This window comes from Hypanus sabinus, chromosome 17, assembly GCF_030144855.1.
Source record: "Hypanus sabinus isolate sHypSab1 chromosome 17, sHypSab1.hap1, whole genome shotgun sequence".
NCBI classification, from domain to species: Eukaryota; Metazoa; Chordata; class Chondrichthyes; order Myliobatiformes; family Dasyatidae; genus Hypanus; species Hypanus sabinus.
The window spans coordinates 30,407,079-30,424,857 of NC_082722.1; the positions used below are offsets into that span (position 1 = coordinate 30,407,079).

At 38.2% G+C, this 17,779-nt stretch overlaps 1 protein-coding gene across 1 annotated transcript in view; it reads left to right on the forward strand.

Moving 5' to 3' along the window:
• Nucleotides 1-17,779, forward strand: part of LOC132406620 (dynein axonemal heavy chain 5-like) — a 180,312-nt gene that overhangs the window by 56,890 nt on the left and 105,643 nt on the right. The window contains exons 25-32 of the mRNA XM_059992430.1: nt 690-908; nt 3,504-3,566; nt 5,116-5,354; nt 7,658-7,898; nt 10,109-10,308; nt 12,435-12,588; nt 13,970-14,133; nt 15,954-16,110. Of these exons, the coding sequence (XP_059848413.1) occupies nt 690-908; nt 3,504-3,566; nt 5,116-5,354; nt 7,658-7,898; nt 10,109-10,308; nt 12,435-12,588; nt 13,970-14,133; nt 15,954-16,110 (1,437 nt within the window). The remainder of the gene's footprint in view (nt 1-689; nt 909-3,503; nt 3,567-5,115; nt 5,355-7,657; nt 7,899-10,108; nt 10,309-12,434; nt 12,589-13,969; nt 14,134-15,953; nt 16,111-17,779) is intronic.

Below are 17,779 nucleotides of genomic sequence, written 5' to 3' on the forward strand. Positions count from 1 at the left end.
ATAATTCAATAGGCCATATCTGGTTTGGTCTGACTGATATCTCACATTTGGTCTCATAACTTTTGTGATCCCTGCAGCTGCACTAAATTTCTTTGCCTGATGTAATATTAATTAAGAACATTGATATAAATTAAAATAAAATAAAGCATATGCAGTTCATTCACTGCACTTCAGTTCACTTCTATCCTGGTTGGTGACCTCATTGAAGTGCATGGGAGTGTATCAGAGTCTTGAGGCTGAGTGATCAGATATTGAATGCATTTGGTCCCACCCCAGTTCATTCTGTCCAGGTCAGTGTTTCATGGACACAGTAGTGAGTTTAGCTCAGGGCAGCAGGTCAGTACTTCTGACCTCCAGCCTGTTCCATACCTGAAGTGCTTTGCGCAGAAGTCGAAGGCGCACCAAAAAGCAGAGGCAAATAGCCAGTGTTAGCCATGTTGCTGCTGCACCTTGGTCCAATAATTTTGGCATTAAATTAATGTATTTCACATTGCTCAGTAATTATTTTCATTTGACTTTGAATTATTAGCAAACAGTTACTGCAGAGATTAACTGGATGAATGTAGGGACAACTTTGATAAACTTTGCTTGTCACCGAGAATAATAATAAAACCACAGAAAGAAAAGACATTGGGGCATTGAACGCTAAAAACTGTTCCATTCATGGCTTCCATTTTAAAATTCTGCAGGAATTCTTTGCCATGCTGAATAAGTATGAGATGCAAGTTGTTAAGGAGGATTCTGACAGAGTGGATACATTGCGTTACACTTGGGAAAGACTTCTTGTGCATGGAACAGAAGTACAGAATCATCTCATTTCTTTACAACCTTCATTCCGTGCTGAACTGATCACCAATGTTAAAACATTTTTGGAAGATTCTAATACTTTCTTACAAGATTATGAAAAGGTAATGCAATAACAATTTTCTCCCAGTAATACTTTAGATAATCACTTGGACTAACTTTTCTTAGTTTGTGATTCTCTTCATAGCAAGTGATTTGTCAACATAATGTACGTTGAACTGATTCCATCTTATTAGATGCAAGTATAAGTAATATTGAACTAACTAAAATGTCTTGATGATTTAATTCTAGATTTTGAGGCAATGTTTGAAAATTTTCACGCCAGAAAGCCGACTAGCTATAGAGTTAGCAGCCAGGATGTTTTTCCTGCAATCTCTGCTCCAAGAAAGGATTATTATAGCACTATATGTAGAGAGATGTGTTACTGACACCTTGCTGTGCCAGGTGCCTGGTATAAGTCCCTCCTCTTCCTGTTGTACTGTGCTGTTGATGCAGCATTTGACACAAATTCCTGTTTTCTGTTGGCACTCTCCCGGCAGTGAATTTCCCATGGCTTGTGGAGTGAGTACTTGTAGGGGTTGATGTAGGGCAGGCTGAGGCAAGCAGGATGACTGTTCAGTGCTGAGATGTTTTAAAGTATGTACCGACATCAACATAAATGAGTGAATCAAAGAAATGCTCCTGGAGAGGCTCACTGATGTAGCAGCGCTTACTGTAGCAGAAAACGGATTGCGAAGCTTGAGGAGAAAGTTTGAAGTATGCACAGATTATCATCCGATATAAGATATGACGCTAATATTGTCACTTGATATTGGAGTGAAGAAATTAACTGGGCCAATATTAATACTTTCCAATAACACCAGGATTACATAGAGTGCAGGAATAGGCCCTTGGGCTGATGATGTAGTGCAGAAATAAATAAAATAATCGCTCTGCCTACACAATGTCCATATCCATCCATTTTCTGCACATTCATGTTCCTATTGAAGAGTCCCTTAAATGTGTCTATCATACTTGGCTTCATCATCACCCCAGCAGCACTTTCCAAGTATCCACCACTTTAAAAAAAATACTTGCTTCACAGATCTCCTTTGAACTTACCCTTTCTCACCTTAAATGCATGCCTTCTAGCATTAGATATTTTGACCCTGGGAAAAAGATACTAGTTGTCTACTTTCTCTATGCCTTTCATAATTTGATAAACTTCTTCAGATCTTCCCTTTGCTTCTGTTGCTCCAAAGAAAGCAATGCAAGTTTGTCCAACCTCTTCAAATAACACACACCCACTAATCCAGGCGGCATGCAGATAAACCTCTTCTGCATCCTCTCCAAAGCCTTCATATCTTCCCAACAATGGGATGACCAGAATTGAATGCAATATTCCAGATGTGGTCTAATCAGAGTTTTATAAAGCTGCAACATTACTTCCCAACTCTTGAACTCAGTTCCTTGATTAATAAAGACAAGTATACATTGTTTCGTCATCATCACCCCATCAACTTGTGCAGTCATTTTCAGGGGAACTATGGACTTGGACCATAAGATTGCTCTGTACATCAACACTGATAATGATTTTGCCAGTAATAATGTCTGTTCCTTTACATTTGATCTCCCAAAGTGCAACACCTCACATTTCACTGGATAAAATTCCATCTTCTATTTCTCCATCTTTATCTGCAAATGGTCGATATCCCATTGTATCCTAATGCTATCTTCCATATGATTGACAACACCACCAATCTTTGCATTTTCTGCAGACTTACTAACTCACTCATCTACCTTTTCATCCGGTCAGCTGTCCTAGTATGGATCCCTGTGGAACTCCACTAGTCACAGACTTCAAGCCAGAATAAGTGCCATCAGCCACTACATCCTATCTTCTACGGGCAAGCCAATTCTGAATCCAAATGACCCAATGGAATTCATGCATTTTTATCTTCTGAATGAGCCTCACATAAAGGACCTTGTTAAACACCTTACTGAAATCCATGCAGAAAACATTATAGATCTTCTTTGATCAATTACCTTCGTCAGCTCCTGAAAAAACTCAGTCGAGTTAATAAGATGCGACTGGCCCAGCACAAAGCCCTGCTGACTATCTCTATTTAGGCTATTGTTTTCCAAATGCTCATGAACCCTGTCCCCAAGAATCCTCTCCTAAAGCTTTCCTCCCACAGCCACGGGTCTAACAAATCCAGAGTTTCTAGGATCATCTTCCCTGCTTGAAGATCTGAACAATATTATCTACTTGCTAGTCCTCTAAGGTTAGTGATGGCATGAAGATCTTGGTCAAGGCTCTAGTAATCTCCTCTTTAGCTTCATTCAATAACCAAAGGTATATCCCATCAGACCCTGGTGACTTATCCACCCTACTGTCTTGGAAGAGACCCAACACTACCTCTTTCTTTATCTCAAAGTTTGAAAAGTAAATTCTAGATCCTCAGTATTTTTTTCCAAAACAAAATCGGAGATATAAACATGAAATATTGAAAATACTCATATGTCAGGCAGCATCTGATTAATAGATGGAGATGAACAACATTCATGTTTCAATTGAAATATTGTTGGATTCACAGTGGAGGTTGAAGCAGAAATTTTCATAATTTCTTATGCCTATCAAGGTCATTCCATGTATTTTATTCATTGTAATTCTGTTTGTTAATGTACAGTGAAATCCTTCTGTGTTTCCATTTCATTAGGCAGGACCTATGCAGTTTGGACTCTCTCCTCAAGAAGCTAATGACCAATTGGTTATTTATCAGGTATAGTGGCCAGAGAGCTTGTATGAGCTGAACTAACTCATTGGGAGGGGCTATATTTTTGTATTGTGCTGAGAAATGTATCTTCAGAATCTTTTGTATGTATAAATGTCCATGTTTTGTTTTGACTTAAAGTCAAATTTTGGGATTGCAAGATTTATTCTGTTGAGCCAGGTAAACACTGACTTTAATAATGAACCTTATAACAATTATAAGTGTTTAATGAGTCAGTTTACCACTATAGTGTCAAACTGATTGTGAGTACCATCCACAATGCTTGATGATTTAACATAGGAACTTAAAAACTAAGAAATCTACAGCACATTTTAGGCCCTTCGGCTCACAATGTTGTGCCGACCATTTAACCTACTCCAGCAGCTGCCTAGAATTTCCCTAACACATAACCCTCTATTTTTCTAAGCTCCATGTACTTATCTAAGAGTCTCTTAAAAGACCCTTTTGTATCCACTTCTACCACCTTCGCTGGCAGAGCATTCCACGCACCCACCACTGATTTATTGCTGGCAATTTATAAAAACCCGTGAGAGTTCGCCTGCGTTTTCTCACTTCTAACACTCATCAGCCCCTGCGATAGAGGTGCAAAGTGAATTAATTAGATAAGACCACTGAATTATTTAGAACTATAACAGTTCATTCATTGTGGTTGTACAATTCACAAAGGGTTTAAATGAGTTGAGTTTGTATAAAATGCCAGACAGATCTGTTTTTGAAGTCGCAGTACATTATGCTTGTTAATACAATTAAGAAAACTGAAAGAAACCAGCATCACCAGTGACCATTTGAAAATTTATTGCTTATTGAAAATATGTTTATTAGAGTAAATCTTTGATCATGTTTTCAAATATAATGATAATAAGAGAGTTATGTACCTTTACATTGTAAGGAGCAATGGGACTCCACAGTCCATACAATGTAAATGATTTAAATAACATTTGCCTTGGCAGACCCCTTTTGTCAAGGATACATCTCTTACCTCTTTTTTTGAAACTAAATGATTCATCATGGTAGTGTCTTGTGAGATAGTTTTGCTAATTGTACTTTTAAGACTAATGCATTATGAGAATTGATATATGTCATCAATTGAATTGACTTTAAGCTTCAAATATACTTTATAGGGTAAACTGAGATTAGTTCTTAGTACAGTGTGATGGCAAAGTGGTTAATGCAATGTTTTAAAGCAGCTGCCTAGAAGGAGTGTATATGTTCTCATGCGACCAAGTAGCTTTCCTCCGGGTGCTCTGGTTTACTCCCACATTTGAAAGACACATGGGTTAGGATTAGTGAGTTATGGGCATACTGTGTTGGTGCCAGAAGCATGCTGACACTTGTTATTTGATTTGATGCAAATAATGCATCTCACTCAACGTTTTGATGTTTCTATGTACATGTGACAAATAAAACCAATCTTGAACATTTTTTCTTACAAGAATTATATTTCTGAATACAGTGTTATAGTTTAGAGTTTGTTTTGATGATTTAAATTGTACAGATCAAGAGCTTCATTAGAAGTTATCATGTTAAATATTTTCAGAATCGCTTCGATAACCTCTATTGCAAATTTATCACCTACACTGCTGGTGAGGGGCTCTTTGGGCTACCAGTTACACAGTGCCCTCAGCTGCTGGAGGTAAAAAAGGAACTGAATCTTTTGCAGAAGCTTTATAGCCTCTACAATAATGTGACCAACACAGTGAACAGCTACTTTGACATCCTCTGGACTGAAGTGAATGTAGAGAAGATAAATAATGAGCTTCTGGAATTTCAAAACAGGTTTGTCAGCCATTTCCATTCTGTGCAACTTTGTACAGATAACACACAAAAATATGAACTTATTAAGGGCAGTAATGTAACCATTTTGAAATGTCTGTAAATTTTGTCAGAATTTACTTATTTTTCTATTTGTTTGTCAGGCTCAAATCTCCCTGACTTCTACTGTATTAGCCATGAGCTCAGCAAATAAGCTGAAGGGTAGGTAAATTCTGTAGAGAATTTGCTGCTCAGCCACGTTAATAAAAGTCATTTTGATGAGACTAGACTGTGAGTTACTAACAAAGTGCACCAACCATTTTCTCTTTATAATTACTTGCTAGTGCCTTTTGCTGAGGTTCATTATTTGCAATATCAATTCATTGTTACTAGTTAAATTTTTAATTACATTTAAGCAAATTGCATTTAATGTCTTATTTCAGACCAGGTTTATCAGTGAGCTTGTATTTTATTATTTGATTTTGCAGTAACATACTAAGGCCACACATACTGCCTATCCCTGGTTATTCTGAGGACTTGTGTAAAGGGATAATTTTTCATCGGGCAGTAAGTTCTTAAGTGTCTGAAGAAGAGTTGGTGTGCTTAGTAAATTCTTTGGTTGCTAGAGTGGTCTGTGTTGGCAGTGCAGGAACCATCTCACATACCTAATGAGGCAAATTGCTTCATTGGCCATGGTTATCTATTGTCAGTGAAATGCATGTGTTGGAAGTGGTAGTAGGCAAGTTGATAATCACAGTGGGAGAGGAAAAATGAAACCTAACATTAATTGAAGATCTTTGGGCACGTGGTCAATCAAGAAGGCAGCCAAAGTCATACAGAATGTGAAGGAGCAAGATAGCTCCTCCTAACCTCACAATTGGTTCTGAAAGGAAAGCTAAACCTGACCTTTGGATAGTTTCCAGTTATCAATTTAAGATAACTTTGGTTTAGCTGTTTTGTGGGATGTGAATGTTGTTGGCATTTTCTTCCCAAGTTTCCCTTCATAAGGTGAATCACCTTCTTGCACTGCTAATGTCTGTATAGTGAGGACAAAACTCTCATTACTAGTGTTTGGAAGGAATTCTAGGATATTGACCTTGGATGGGAATTTCCAGGTCTCGATTGTTGGCTGTCCTTGCTTTTTCCAAATGGTTTAAATTACTAGTTTGAGAAAATTCAATATTCTGCAGTGATTGAATTATGCAAAACAATTAAGCTTCCAGATTTTAAATAAAAAGTATTGAATGCCATTTTCATGAAAATGCAGTGGGATGAACATTCCCAGAGGAAGAGCTTTCAATTTTGTAAAAATCAAGCTAGAGCGGATTGACTATATTTCCTTCTTTTTGATTTCTTTGGAAAAATTTTGCTATTGTTATGTCTTTCCTGACTTGGATTGTTATTTTATTTCTAGTTATTAGATCTCATTGCTTAATTGTAAGTTCACAGCTGTTGATTATTCATTATTGTGTTGTTAGCTTTTGCCATCAGGTCGGCCATTCTAAAACCACTTGTATATTCATTCAGTCGTTAGAAGCACTTTTCAGAAGTTGAAGGAATTTCAATCAATATTTGAATATGCCATTTGTTAGAACACTGAGGCGTACTGTCTTTTACACTGGCTCGTGTACTGTAATGTGATGGTAAATAATAAAGCCAGCTTCAACTACAGCTACACCAGGACTGCAGTTACCTGTCCAGCTTAAGAAGACAGGGAAATCTGTTGAGCAAGGGCAGGATAGCTATTGTCTTTTAAAGGGCCTTTCTCCAATTTAAAGTATTCTGTCAACAACACACACAAAATGCTGGTAGAACACAGCAGGCTGGGCAGCATCTATAGGGAGAAGCGCTGTTGACGTTTCGGGCCGAGACCCTTCGTCAGGACTAACCGAAAGGAAAGATAGTAAGAGATTTGAAAGTAGTGGGGGGAGGGGGAAATGCAAAATGATAGGAGAAGACTGGAGGAGGTGGGATGAAGCTAAGAGCTGGAAAGGTGATTGGCGAAAATGATAGAGAGCTGGAGAAGGGAAAGGATCATGGGACGGGAGGCCTCAGGAGAAAGAAAGGGTGGGGGGGAGCACCAGAGGGAGACGGAGAACAGGCAAACAACTAAATATGTCAGGGATGGGGTAAGAAGGGGAGGAGGGGCATTAACAGAAGTTAGAGAAGTCAATGTTCTGTGCACAAAGTACTCTGTTTTTTTTCATAGCTGCAACACATGGATACATGTGAAGGAATAATTATTATCTACACTCTATTGGAATTGCAAATTCTGTTTGAATAGATTACTATATGATGGGTATCTAATAATGGCTGACACATTTCAGGTGCCGCAAATTGCCTCGAGGTTTAAAGGAATGGCCAGCCTACCTTGATTTAAAGCAGACAATCGATGACTTCAGTGAAAGCTGTCCTCTGTTGGAGATGATGTCTAATAAGGCTATGATGCCTCGTCACTGGCAGAACATTGGCCAAATCATGAACCAAGAGTTTGATGTTGAAAGTGAAACATTTAAGTTGTCCAACATAATGGAAGCACCACTGTTAAAGTACAAAGAAGAAATTGAGGTGTGTTCTGATTTGTTAGAATTTAATGACTTTCTGGTATTCTTTCAGTTAAAAGATGAAGGAAATTCTGGAAATTCATTTTAAAATTTAACCCTGAGATTTATTTCATTCTAAGAATTCATTTAAAGGATAATTGCATTTGAAATAATTTACTCAGTTTAAGAAATTCTTCCTTGGTGGAATTAACTAGAGAAGAAATTTTGCAATACATCTGCTTCCTAGTGGTGGTTTTCACATCCTTGTGAGCTGTTTCAAATAATCAGATTGCTGGCAATGACTTCAAAGACTGAATTTTAAAAATAGAACTAATACATGTGTAGTGGAAAGAGCTTGAAAATCAAGGCCATTTACTGGCTTCATTAGTTCAATAATTTATATGATGACTCTTTTGAATGCATTTTCTTTGACATTATTTGCAGTATTCTATTTATTATTATATTCTTAGTGTGACTTTATGCTTTACTGCTACCTTATATCGTGCTCTATGAATCTTGTGCTGTGTATGAATGTTGGTACTGCATTTTGCTCCTTGGCCCTGGAGGAATGTTGTTTTGTTTGGCTGTATTCATATACAGCTGAATGATAATTGAACTGTTTTTACATTTATAGACATACAAAATAATGTTTCATTATCCAAGAGTTATTCTAGTTTTTACACAGAAGGTAGTGAGCAGTTGAAATAAGCTGGCAGAGGATGTGGTTTAGGCAGATACAACTGCAACATTTTGATTGTTACATGAAGTGGACAGGATTAGAGGGTTATGAGCTAAATGCAGGCAACTGCGACCAGCAGGAAGGGTGCCATGGTCGACATCGACCAATTGGGTTGAATGACCTGTTTTCCTGCTGTATTACTCATTGATACTTTGATTCTTCTAATCCCTATCATCTTCAGCTTCATTGAGTGAGTTGCTCTGTCCCAAAGCCATGTGCATCTTCACTTGTCTTCGTGTCTGAGGTACTCCAATTGTTCTGAAACATTACGAAGCATGGCCATCCTCTGTGCACTAACCCCCCCCCCCCACCCCCTTAGCATATTTTGGCCTGTCTGCAGTCTTTGCCTCAGAGACTGCAGATACTAGAATGTGGAGCAGCAATCTGCAGGAAGAACTCAGCAGGTAGAGTGCAATTGGAGGAATCATGATGCTGCAGAGTTCTTCTGCAGATTGTTTATCTCTCATCAATTGGTCTGCTTTTATTTGGTTTGTATCTGGCATATTCATCATAGCCAGAACATCATTACCAATAGGTTCTTTTATAATCAATGTTGATACTTCTGGAAACACCTAGAGATCTACCCTTCACTTCTAGTCAGAATCAAAATCAGGTTTATTGTCACTAGGTTTACAATGAAATGAGTTGTTTGGTGACAGTGCACGCATAATAAATTACTATCTGAATTTGATTATTGATTTTAATGCCAATGAAAATACATATGAAATCCAGGGCCCACATGTGTTTGAAGAGCTAACTGTCAGAGGAGCCTAGGCTTTTGTGTCATGGCTGAGATTTTTTACCCAGTTGTGTGGTTTGTGGGTGATAGGAGCTATCCTAGTGAAGATGGACCCAACAGCATTATGAGGTCTACTACAGTGTTACTGGAAGGAAAATGCTTGACCAGGCTGCAGGCTGTCAAGTCTAAATCTTGGAGCTTGCCTCAGGTACAGCCACAAAAGTAGCACATTGACTTTGGCTTGGGAATCTCGCCATCACATTCTAATCATGACACTTTCACCACGCAAAGCACTGCAAATATCATAGGATTTGGTACTGCAAATGGTGCAGGTATCATTGGGTTTTCACATTCTATGATCCTTTCAATTGTTTAGAAGTTTTATTGCTATTGGCATATTTACTTATGAATATTTCACCAAAGTTTAACTCTTCTGACACAAAAATCTCTAAGCACAAAAATTTGGGAATGTACAGATTAACTTTGATAATCAAAACAGATTTGCTAACTTACTGTACCTTCAGATTCCAGAATATGCCACTGATGTCTGTGGTTTCTTATATCAAGCCATCAATTTTTTATCTTGATTTTTTAAATACTGTATTTTAGTTATTATAGCTTATTGTTTTTCCCATGGGTATCATTCTTAAGAAAAATACTGTGCTTGTGGTATTCTCATTTGTATCTGGTCAGTTTAATCACAAAATAACTTGAGGAGGCTTGTGAACTGATACCTATTTACTACCTTTGTTATTAGGATATTTGCATTAGTGCTGTGAAAGAAAAAGACATTGAACAGAAGCTGAAACAGGTCTTAGCAGAGTGGGATAATCGGTACTTCACATTTGCCAACTTCAAATCACGTGGTGAGCTTCTTCTGCGTGGTGACAGCACATCTGAGATCATCTCTTCTGCAGAGGATAGTTTAATGGTTCTTGGTTCCCTCCTGAATAACAGGTTAGATCTCAGTGTGTGCCCTATACATGAATGGCTGAGTTAACTTTCAGTTTTAAAAGGAAACTGAATGATTCAACTTTTAACAAAGTTAGTAGAATGAAAGATTTTATGTTGGTATGTTTTTGACTGGATTCTGGCTGGCTAAGTACCTCAGCTAAGCTTGTGTTTCATTTGATCATATCTACTGTATCTCCAGGGCATTTCAGTTAATGGCCATTGTTCTTTGGAAGGAAGATACACTTGTAATGCAATTGGGGGAGGGGAAATTGGTGAAGTGGTTTATTAATGTCACATGTTCAGTGAAACACTTGTCCTGCATATGGTCAATATGGCTCAATTCATTACAGCAGTGCTTTGAGGAAGTACAAGGGGAAACAACAACAGATTGCAAAGTAAGTGTAACAGTTACAGTGGAAGTACTGTGCAGGTGGACAATAAGTTGCAATGTCATAATGAGGTAATTTCTTGAGTTTAGGCCTCTGTTCTGTGTAGCACATTAGAAAACCAGCAATGACATGAACTGATACCAGGCTGGTAAGCGCCATTAATGAATGGCAGTGAGGACAGGGGCTAATACATTAACCCCACTCCCCTCTGAGGATCAGCTGGTGACTCCCTTGGTATGTGAGAACCCGAGTCTGGAGTTCAAGGCCTAAAGTTCAGGGTCCTGACATTGACAAGTCCTAGGTGCAATACAGAAGATTAAAGCCCATAGATTGATCAGGAGTTCAGAAGGTGAGGCCCGATGGCTGAAGTCCTGGGTTTGCACATCTGAAAGTCCACTGAAGAAATCAGCAGCCCACTGTCTGTGAGGCTGCAAGTCTAATGGAGGCCTGGAGGCAGGCTGTCTTGGGATTGGAGGATTGTGTGTATAAGTGGATGGGAGGGCACAAAGAGGCTTGTGTTTCAGTTGTTGTTCTATTGCTATTGTTCATGATTTTTCATTTCAGTCTTAATTAGTTCTGAGATTACCCTCTGCATCCATTCTCACAGCACTTACCTTGTCTTGTCCTCAAAGAATCTTGTATGTTTCAGTAAACTTACCTCTATGTCTCTATCTCTGAGTGCACACCCAGTACATTTAATCTTTCCCCACAAGACAATTCCGCCTAAAATAATGAACCTTCTTTGATTTGACTCCAGTGCTAGTATCTTTCCTTAATTAAGAGATTGGAATTATAAATGAGGTCTCATTAGTGCTTTGCACAATTTTTAGTCAGATTTCCCTGTTTCTAAGCTACAATACCGTGAAATTAAAAAACTTTCTGATTATTTACTGCATGTGACTTGGGCTTTAGAACTGCTGAATCAATTTCATTTGTTAAGGGCCTGTGTTTACTTAGGTCTCCTCCTTTTCTGTGTTTCTTATTGTTAGTTTCTAGTTTTTTTTGCTAGTTTGCTGTTTGCAGTTTAGTTTCTCCTTGATGACGTTTTTAATCCTTGCTGGATTCTGAATTTGTCCCAATCTCCTGGCCTACTGCCAACTATGTTTTCTTCTTCAACTTAATTTCTTTCTTAACTTCCTTGGTTAGCCAAGGCTGATTCGTTTCTCCTACATACTCCCCAGATCCTTTCTTCCTTATGGGATTATGTTTTTGCTGGTTATCATGATTTTTGCCACTGTGCTTAGTTGTCCAGTCCATTTTAACCAACTCTATCTCATTCATTTTTTTATTTCCCCCCTTATTTAGGTTTAATGCAATTGCTTCAGATCCCATCAGAGTTTAACAATAAACACTGGCCTTGGCAGTAACATTCTCTTATCTCACACAAGTACAAAATTGCACACATGAGACACATGGTATAAACAGAATATTTAGTTCAATCAGTCCATGTTGGCATTCATGCAACACTCAATCCTCCTTGCATTTTATTTTACTCACCCAGACCTATCAACGTAGCCTGTTCTTCCCTTCTTCCTCCTATGTCTGTCCAGCCCTCCCTTAAATAGTCCTCACAACCACTCCATTTTATTAAGTTCCATGTCCTCCTAATTCTCTGAGTGAAAATGTTTCTTCTAAGGTTTTTATTACACTAAAGTTCAACTTTATATCCATAATGGTGAAAGACAGAAATTGATACCATATGAAAAGTAATCTAGTTCACACAGTATTTTGTTTCCTTAGGTACAATGTTCCATTTAAAGCACTTATTCAAAAGTGGGTGCACAACCTGTCCTCCACAACAGATATCATTGAGAGCTGGTTGACTGTACAAAACCTATGGATATATCTGGAAGCAGTGTTTGTGGGTGGAGACATTGCTAAGCAGCTACCAAAGGTCAGCAACAGTTAACCTGAAATAATGATTTATATAAGGTAACAAGAGTCTTGGATAAAAGGTGAAGTTTACAGACACTGAATGGCCTCACCAAAGTAAGCGAAATTGATTTGTGGTGATGATCGATGCTATCATATCCATGCCCAATTTCAGCAAGTATGTTCAAGCCTCTGCAGTTCACTTTACCTTCACTGAACATTTTTGCGCAGGAAAGTGGTTGGATAATTGCAGATCCTCTGAACAGAGGGTTTCTTTCTCAATGGAAGCTGGCTGTTGCATTAGCCTTTTTGTTAGTATTTATAAGCATATAACCATATAACAATTACAGCATGGAAACAGGCCATCTCGGCCCTTCTAGTCCGTGTCTAATGCTTACTCTCACCTAGTCCCACCTGCCTGCACTCAGCCCATAACCCTCCATTTCTTTCCCGTTCATATACCTATCCAATTTTACTTTAAATGACAAAATCGAACCTGCCTCTAACACTTCTGCTGGAAGCTCGTTCCACTCAGCTACCACTCTCTGAGAAAAGAAATTCCCCCTTGTGTTACCCTTAAACTTTTGCTCCCCAACTCTCAACTCATGTCCTCATGTTTGAATCTCCCCTACTCTCAATAGAAAAAGCCTATCCACGTCAACTCTATCTATCCCCCTCATAATTTTAAATACCTCTATCAAGTCCCCCCTCAACCTTCTACACTCCAAATAATAAAGACCTAACTTGTTCAACCTTTCCCTGTAACTTAGGTGCTGAAACCCAGATACCATTCTAGTAAATCTTCTCTGTACTCTCTCTATTTTGTTGACATCTTTCCTATAATTCGGTGACCAGAACTGTACACTATGCTCCAAATTTGGCCTTACCAATGCCTTGTACAACCATACTTACTGGAATGGGACATTCACATTGACAAAGAAGTGATTCGCACTGTAATAACTCAATATTAAAAATCTGTTTATTATTTTGCATAAATAGCATTGAGGAAATTTAAATGCAGAGCATACCAAGAGAAAGGAATTTTAATGTATTAACTGTAAAATTGGGCAGAATTGTTAGTTTCAGGAGTTCATTCCATTTGGTTACATAAAAAAGTATTTTAGATTTTTTTTCTTCATCAAAATGTTCTGTTCCAAATTTCTGTAAACTGCTAGAACCAGATGACATTTAAAAACAAATATTTTCTATGGTCTGAAATAAGTTTCTGCCAGCTTTCCTAAAAACTCTGTAATGGAACAAGAACCCAATAATATAATACGGCAGGAGCTTAAAAATTGCAGTTAAATGGCCAATAAGGAAGTACAGAGTGCATGTGATAGTTTCATTCTTACAAAGACCAACCTGAATGAATTTCAAAGATAAATCTACCAGGTCTTTTACAGGAAGCAAAGAGGTTTTCCAATACTGACAAGTCATGGATGAAGATAATGAGCCGTGCCCATGAAGTTCCTAATGTGGTTCATTGTTGCATGGGAGATGAAGCTATGGTCCGACTGCTACCACACCTGCTTGAGCAACTTGAAATATGTCAGAAATCATTAACTGGGTAAATGCTGGAACTGTGCAAAGCATTGTTATATTTGAGTTCACATGAAGTGTAAATGAGATTCAGATCAGGATTAAAATGACTGAGCAATCTACTAAGTGCTGAGATGACAGTTGAGAGTTTATTTAATCCTCTACCATTAATTATTTAATGATCTACCCCTTTCCATTTTATTGTTTCTTTTTGTGCTACTTCATAGTGGACAAATACCCAGTGGCTTTCATTTGTAGTTAATAATGCTGTAACTTGAGGGCTTCATTAACACAAAGCTCACCCAGGCCTCATTGTTTCCATACAAAAACAGCAGATGCTGGAAATACTCAGAAAGTCGAGCAGTATGTATTGGGAGAGAAACCAAGTTAACGGTTCAGGCCAATAGTCTTTCACCAGAACTGGAAAAGTAAGAAAACATGTTTTGAATTACACAAGAGGGAAGGTAGAAAGAAAAAGGGGGAACATCTGTGAAAGTGTAGTGATTAAGGTTGTCCAGATGACCTGATACTTTCAGATGAATGAGGGAATTTAGAGAAAGGAGGCAAAAACAAAATGAAGTTCCAAAACATGTTGGCAATGTGAGATACAGAACAGGTCTATTGATGGAAATCTGAACTGCATATAATCATGGATGTCAGCGACTCATTCTCTCATGATCGTGAGGCCCTCTGTTAGTCGGGGTCGATCATGAATGTTGTCCCCCAGTTATCGACATAATACATAAATCAGAGCAGTATGATATGGAGAACAAGCTGTTACCTAAGTTGCACGCATTTGATGAATCCAAAGGAACAGCAGTGACTGACACAATTTGGCACTGGAGGTGTCGACTTCAACATAGGACTGCCTTGGGGACCCCCAGCTCCAGAGTTTTTCTCTGGGTTTACTCCTGAAGTATTCCTCATGAGTGAGTATAGCTGCAAGATAGCATAGGTTTGAGATCAGAGTTTCCTTTTGTTAGTTGAGCTGTGATCTATGGCTTATGAGCCCCATCTGTCCAATCTCATTTTAGAGATAAACAGGAGCCACTGTTTCTTGCCAAGCTGTGTGGTGGGGTACACCAAACTTTTGAATGCAAATGATAAAAGTTCTTTCAAAAAGCTGGTAGTATCCTAGATGTAAAACATAAAATCACCCAATTGTAAGATAATGTCCCAATGTAAAATTCAAAATTTATTGATGTCAACTGCAGGTGAATAAATATTAATTTTGGATTGATTTTAAAATAATCCCTAGGGCTTCATTTCTTATCTTGCTGCAGACAGATTTTATTGCACACCATGAGGTAATTAACTACAGATATGTTTGTTTTAATTAGTGATTTTTGTCACTGCTCTTCAGATGCTCCATAATAATTGGTGTAGGTACTGATTGAAGCAAATTGTCACGTAGACAGGCTGCCTTTTTTCTCAGTATCTCTGCACGGAAGGTGAAATGAAATGGGCATGATCTGTCATCCCATCTTGCACATTGCCAACATTGGGCGATATTCCACTGAGTAATGTGTTCAATTCTGCATGAGGGTGCATTTATCTGCTGTTTTTGATAGCTTGTGAATATTACACCAATGTAATCCATTGTTGTACGTACAACATCGGTGGGGTAGATACTGAAGTAAAAAAAAAGTCACGATGATTCAGGTCTGGGTACATACCCAACTTCATTAAGGATGTAGAGTTCCATCTCATTAGAATAACTGTTTTCTTTTTATTAATCCTAATTATTTGCTTCTTTCTTCAGAAGTGTAGAGAAAGCATGTTATCTGATACTGAAGTTTACTTTTGCCATGTTTTTGTTCTCCCTGCCTGGCTGCCGATGATCATTAGTTACCTGGAAAAGAAGCGTTTGATTTTTCCAAGATTCTTCTTTGTATCCGATCCCACTCTGCTGGAGGTCCTGGGCCAAGCATCTGATTCCCATACCATACAAGCTCATTTGCTTAATGTATTTGACAATATTAAATCAGTTCTGTTTAATGAGAAGGTGAGTTTGAATTATTCTCTACCTTGTATGTGTAGATAATGTGAATTCCTTTCAGAAAACTTTCAATACATTAATACCAAGGACTAAAGTTGCTCAGCTGCAGGATATGGAGAATGTATGTGGAAATTAGATTAAAGTGGCCATGATTTAGTGGTAACACTGGAAGAGGTACAATAGCAAATTGATTGCTATATTGAAATCACTGTGATTATTGCATGTCAACTTAAACTGAAAGTTAAAATATTTACTCCTTATAATTCAGTTCACCATTTCATGTTCCAGTTTGTGTTCCATGGAATTCAGATCAGTTGAAAGATGATGTGAGCAAAGTTTGTAAAATATTTCTGTTGCATGCAGAGACCAGTATTAGGGGGCAGAAATTAAAATTCATTGTGAATCCTTTCAGAAGTTATTTTAGGAAATAGTTTTACAAATAAAAGCAGGCAGAAATTTGGGACTCTCAGCAGATGCTTCTAAATCAATAATCAATTCAATCAGACAGAAAAAACTTCATCTTGTTTCTAAGTGGCGGAGTAGGTTGAGTTAAGTATATTAAAAAAGTATATAGGATACTGAGCTATATAAATAGAAGAGTATGATGAAGCTTTATGCAATATTAGTTCAGTCACAATGAGTGTTCTGTCCAATTTTTGGCCCTGCTCTTCAGAATAGATGGGAAGTCTTTAGTGAGATAGCAGGAGAGATTTACCGGAAGGTTCTACAGGAAAGAGACTTGAGTGTGTGGTTAGACTGGTGCTGGGGTTTTTCTCCCTGGGACAGAGGTAGTTGTGAGGGATAAATGCAGAAAATACTAAAAAATACTCAGTAGTTCATGAAGCACCTGTGGGAGAATGAATGGCATTAATAATGACCTTTCATCAGACTTGTGAAAAGTTATAAATAAAAACATTTTAAATCTGAGATGACAGGTTTTTTAAACAAGGTACTAAGAGATACAGGGCAAAATTGGGGTTACAGATCAATCATAATCTCTACCTCATTAAATAGTGGATTAGGTTTTGATAGATCAATTGGTGAACTCATGTTTGTGTCTTCCTACATTTCTCTATCTCTGTTTGCTGATTCTCTATCAATTCCTATTGTTTTTACATTTTTCCACCAAATTGAACTTTCCCTATCCATCCAATGAAGAGATTAAATTTGAGGACAACAGGGCCCCACCAGGTTTAAGTGAGTGTGGGAACTGGAGCCCCATTTTGTATGATGAAGAGTAGGAACTGAGACCCCTGTTTATTAAAGAGAACATGGGAACTGGGGCTTGGTCCAATAACTGTAGCGCTTCTCCTCCTGACGAACTTAACATATTCTACGCAAGATTTGAACAGAAGAGGAGCGTCCAGCCCCCTCCGGATGAACCTGACCTGGTGGCATCAAGATTCATCATCACCGAGGAAAACGTTAGAAGAGCCTTCCTGAAGATAAATCAAGGAAGGTGATGGGCCCAGATGGCACCACGGGATGGGTTCTCTGGGCCTGTGCAAGCGAGCTAGCTGGAGTGTTTACTGACATCTTCAACTGCTCCCTGCTTCAGTCTAAGATCCCCTTGTGTTTTAAGAAAGCAACGATAATCCTGGTGCTGAAGAAGAGCAAGGTGGCATGCCTGAATGACTATTGACCTGTGGCTCTGACATCAATTGCTATGAAGTGC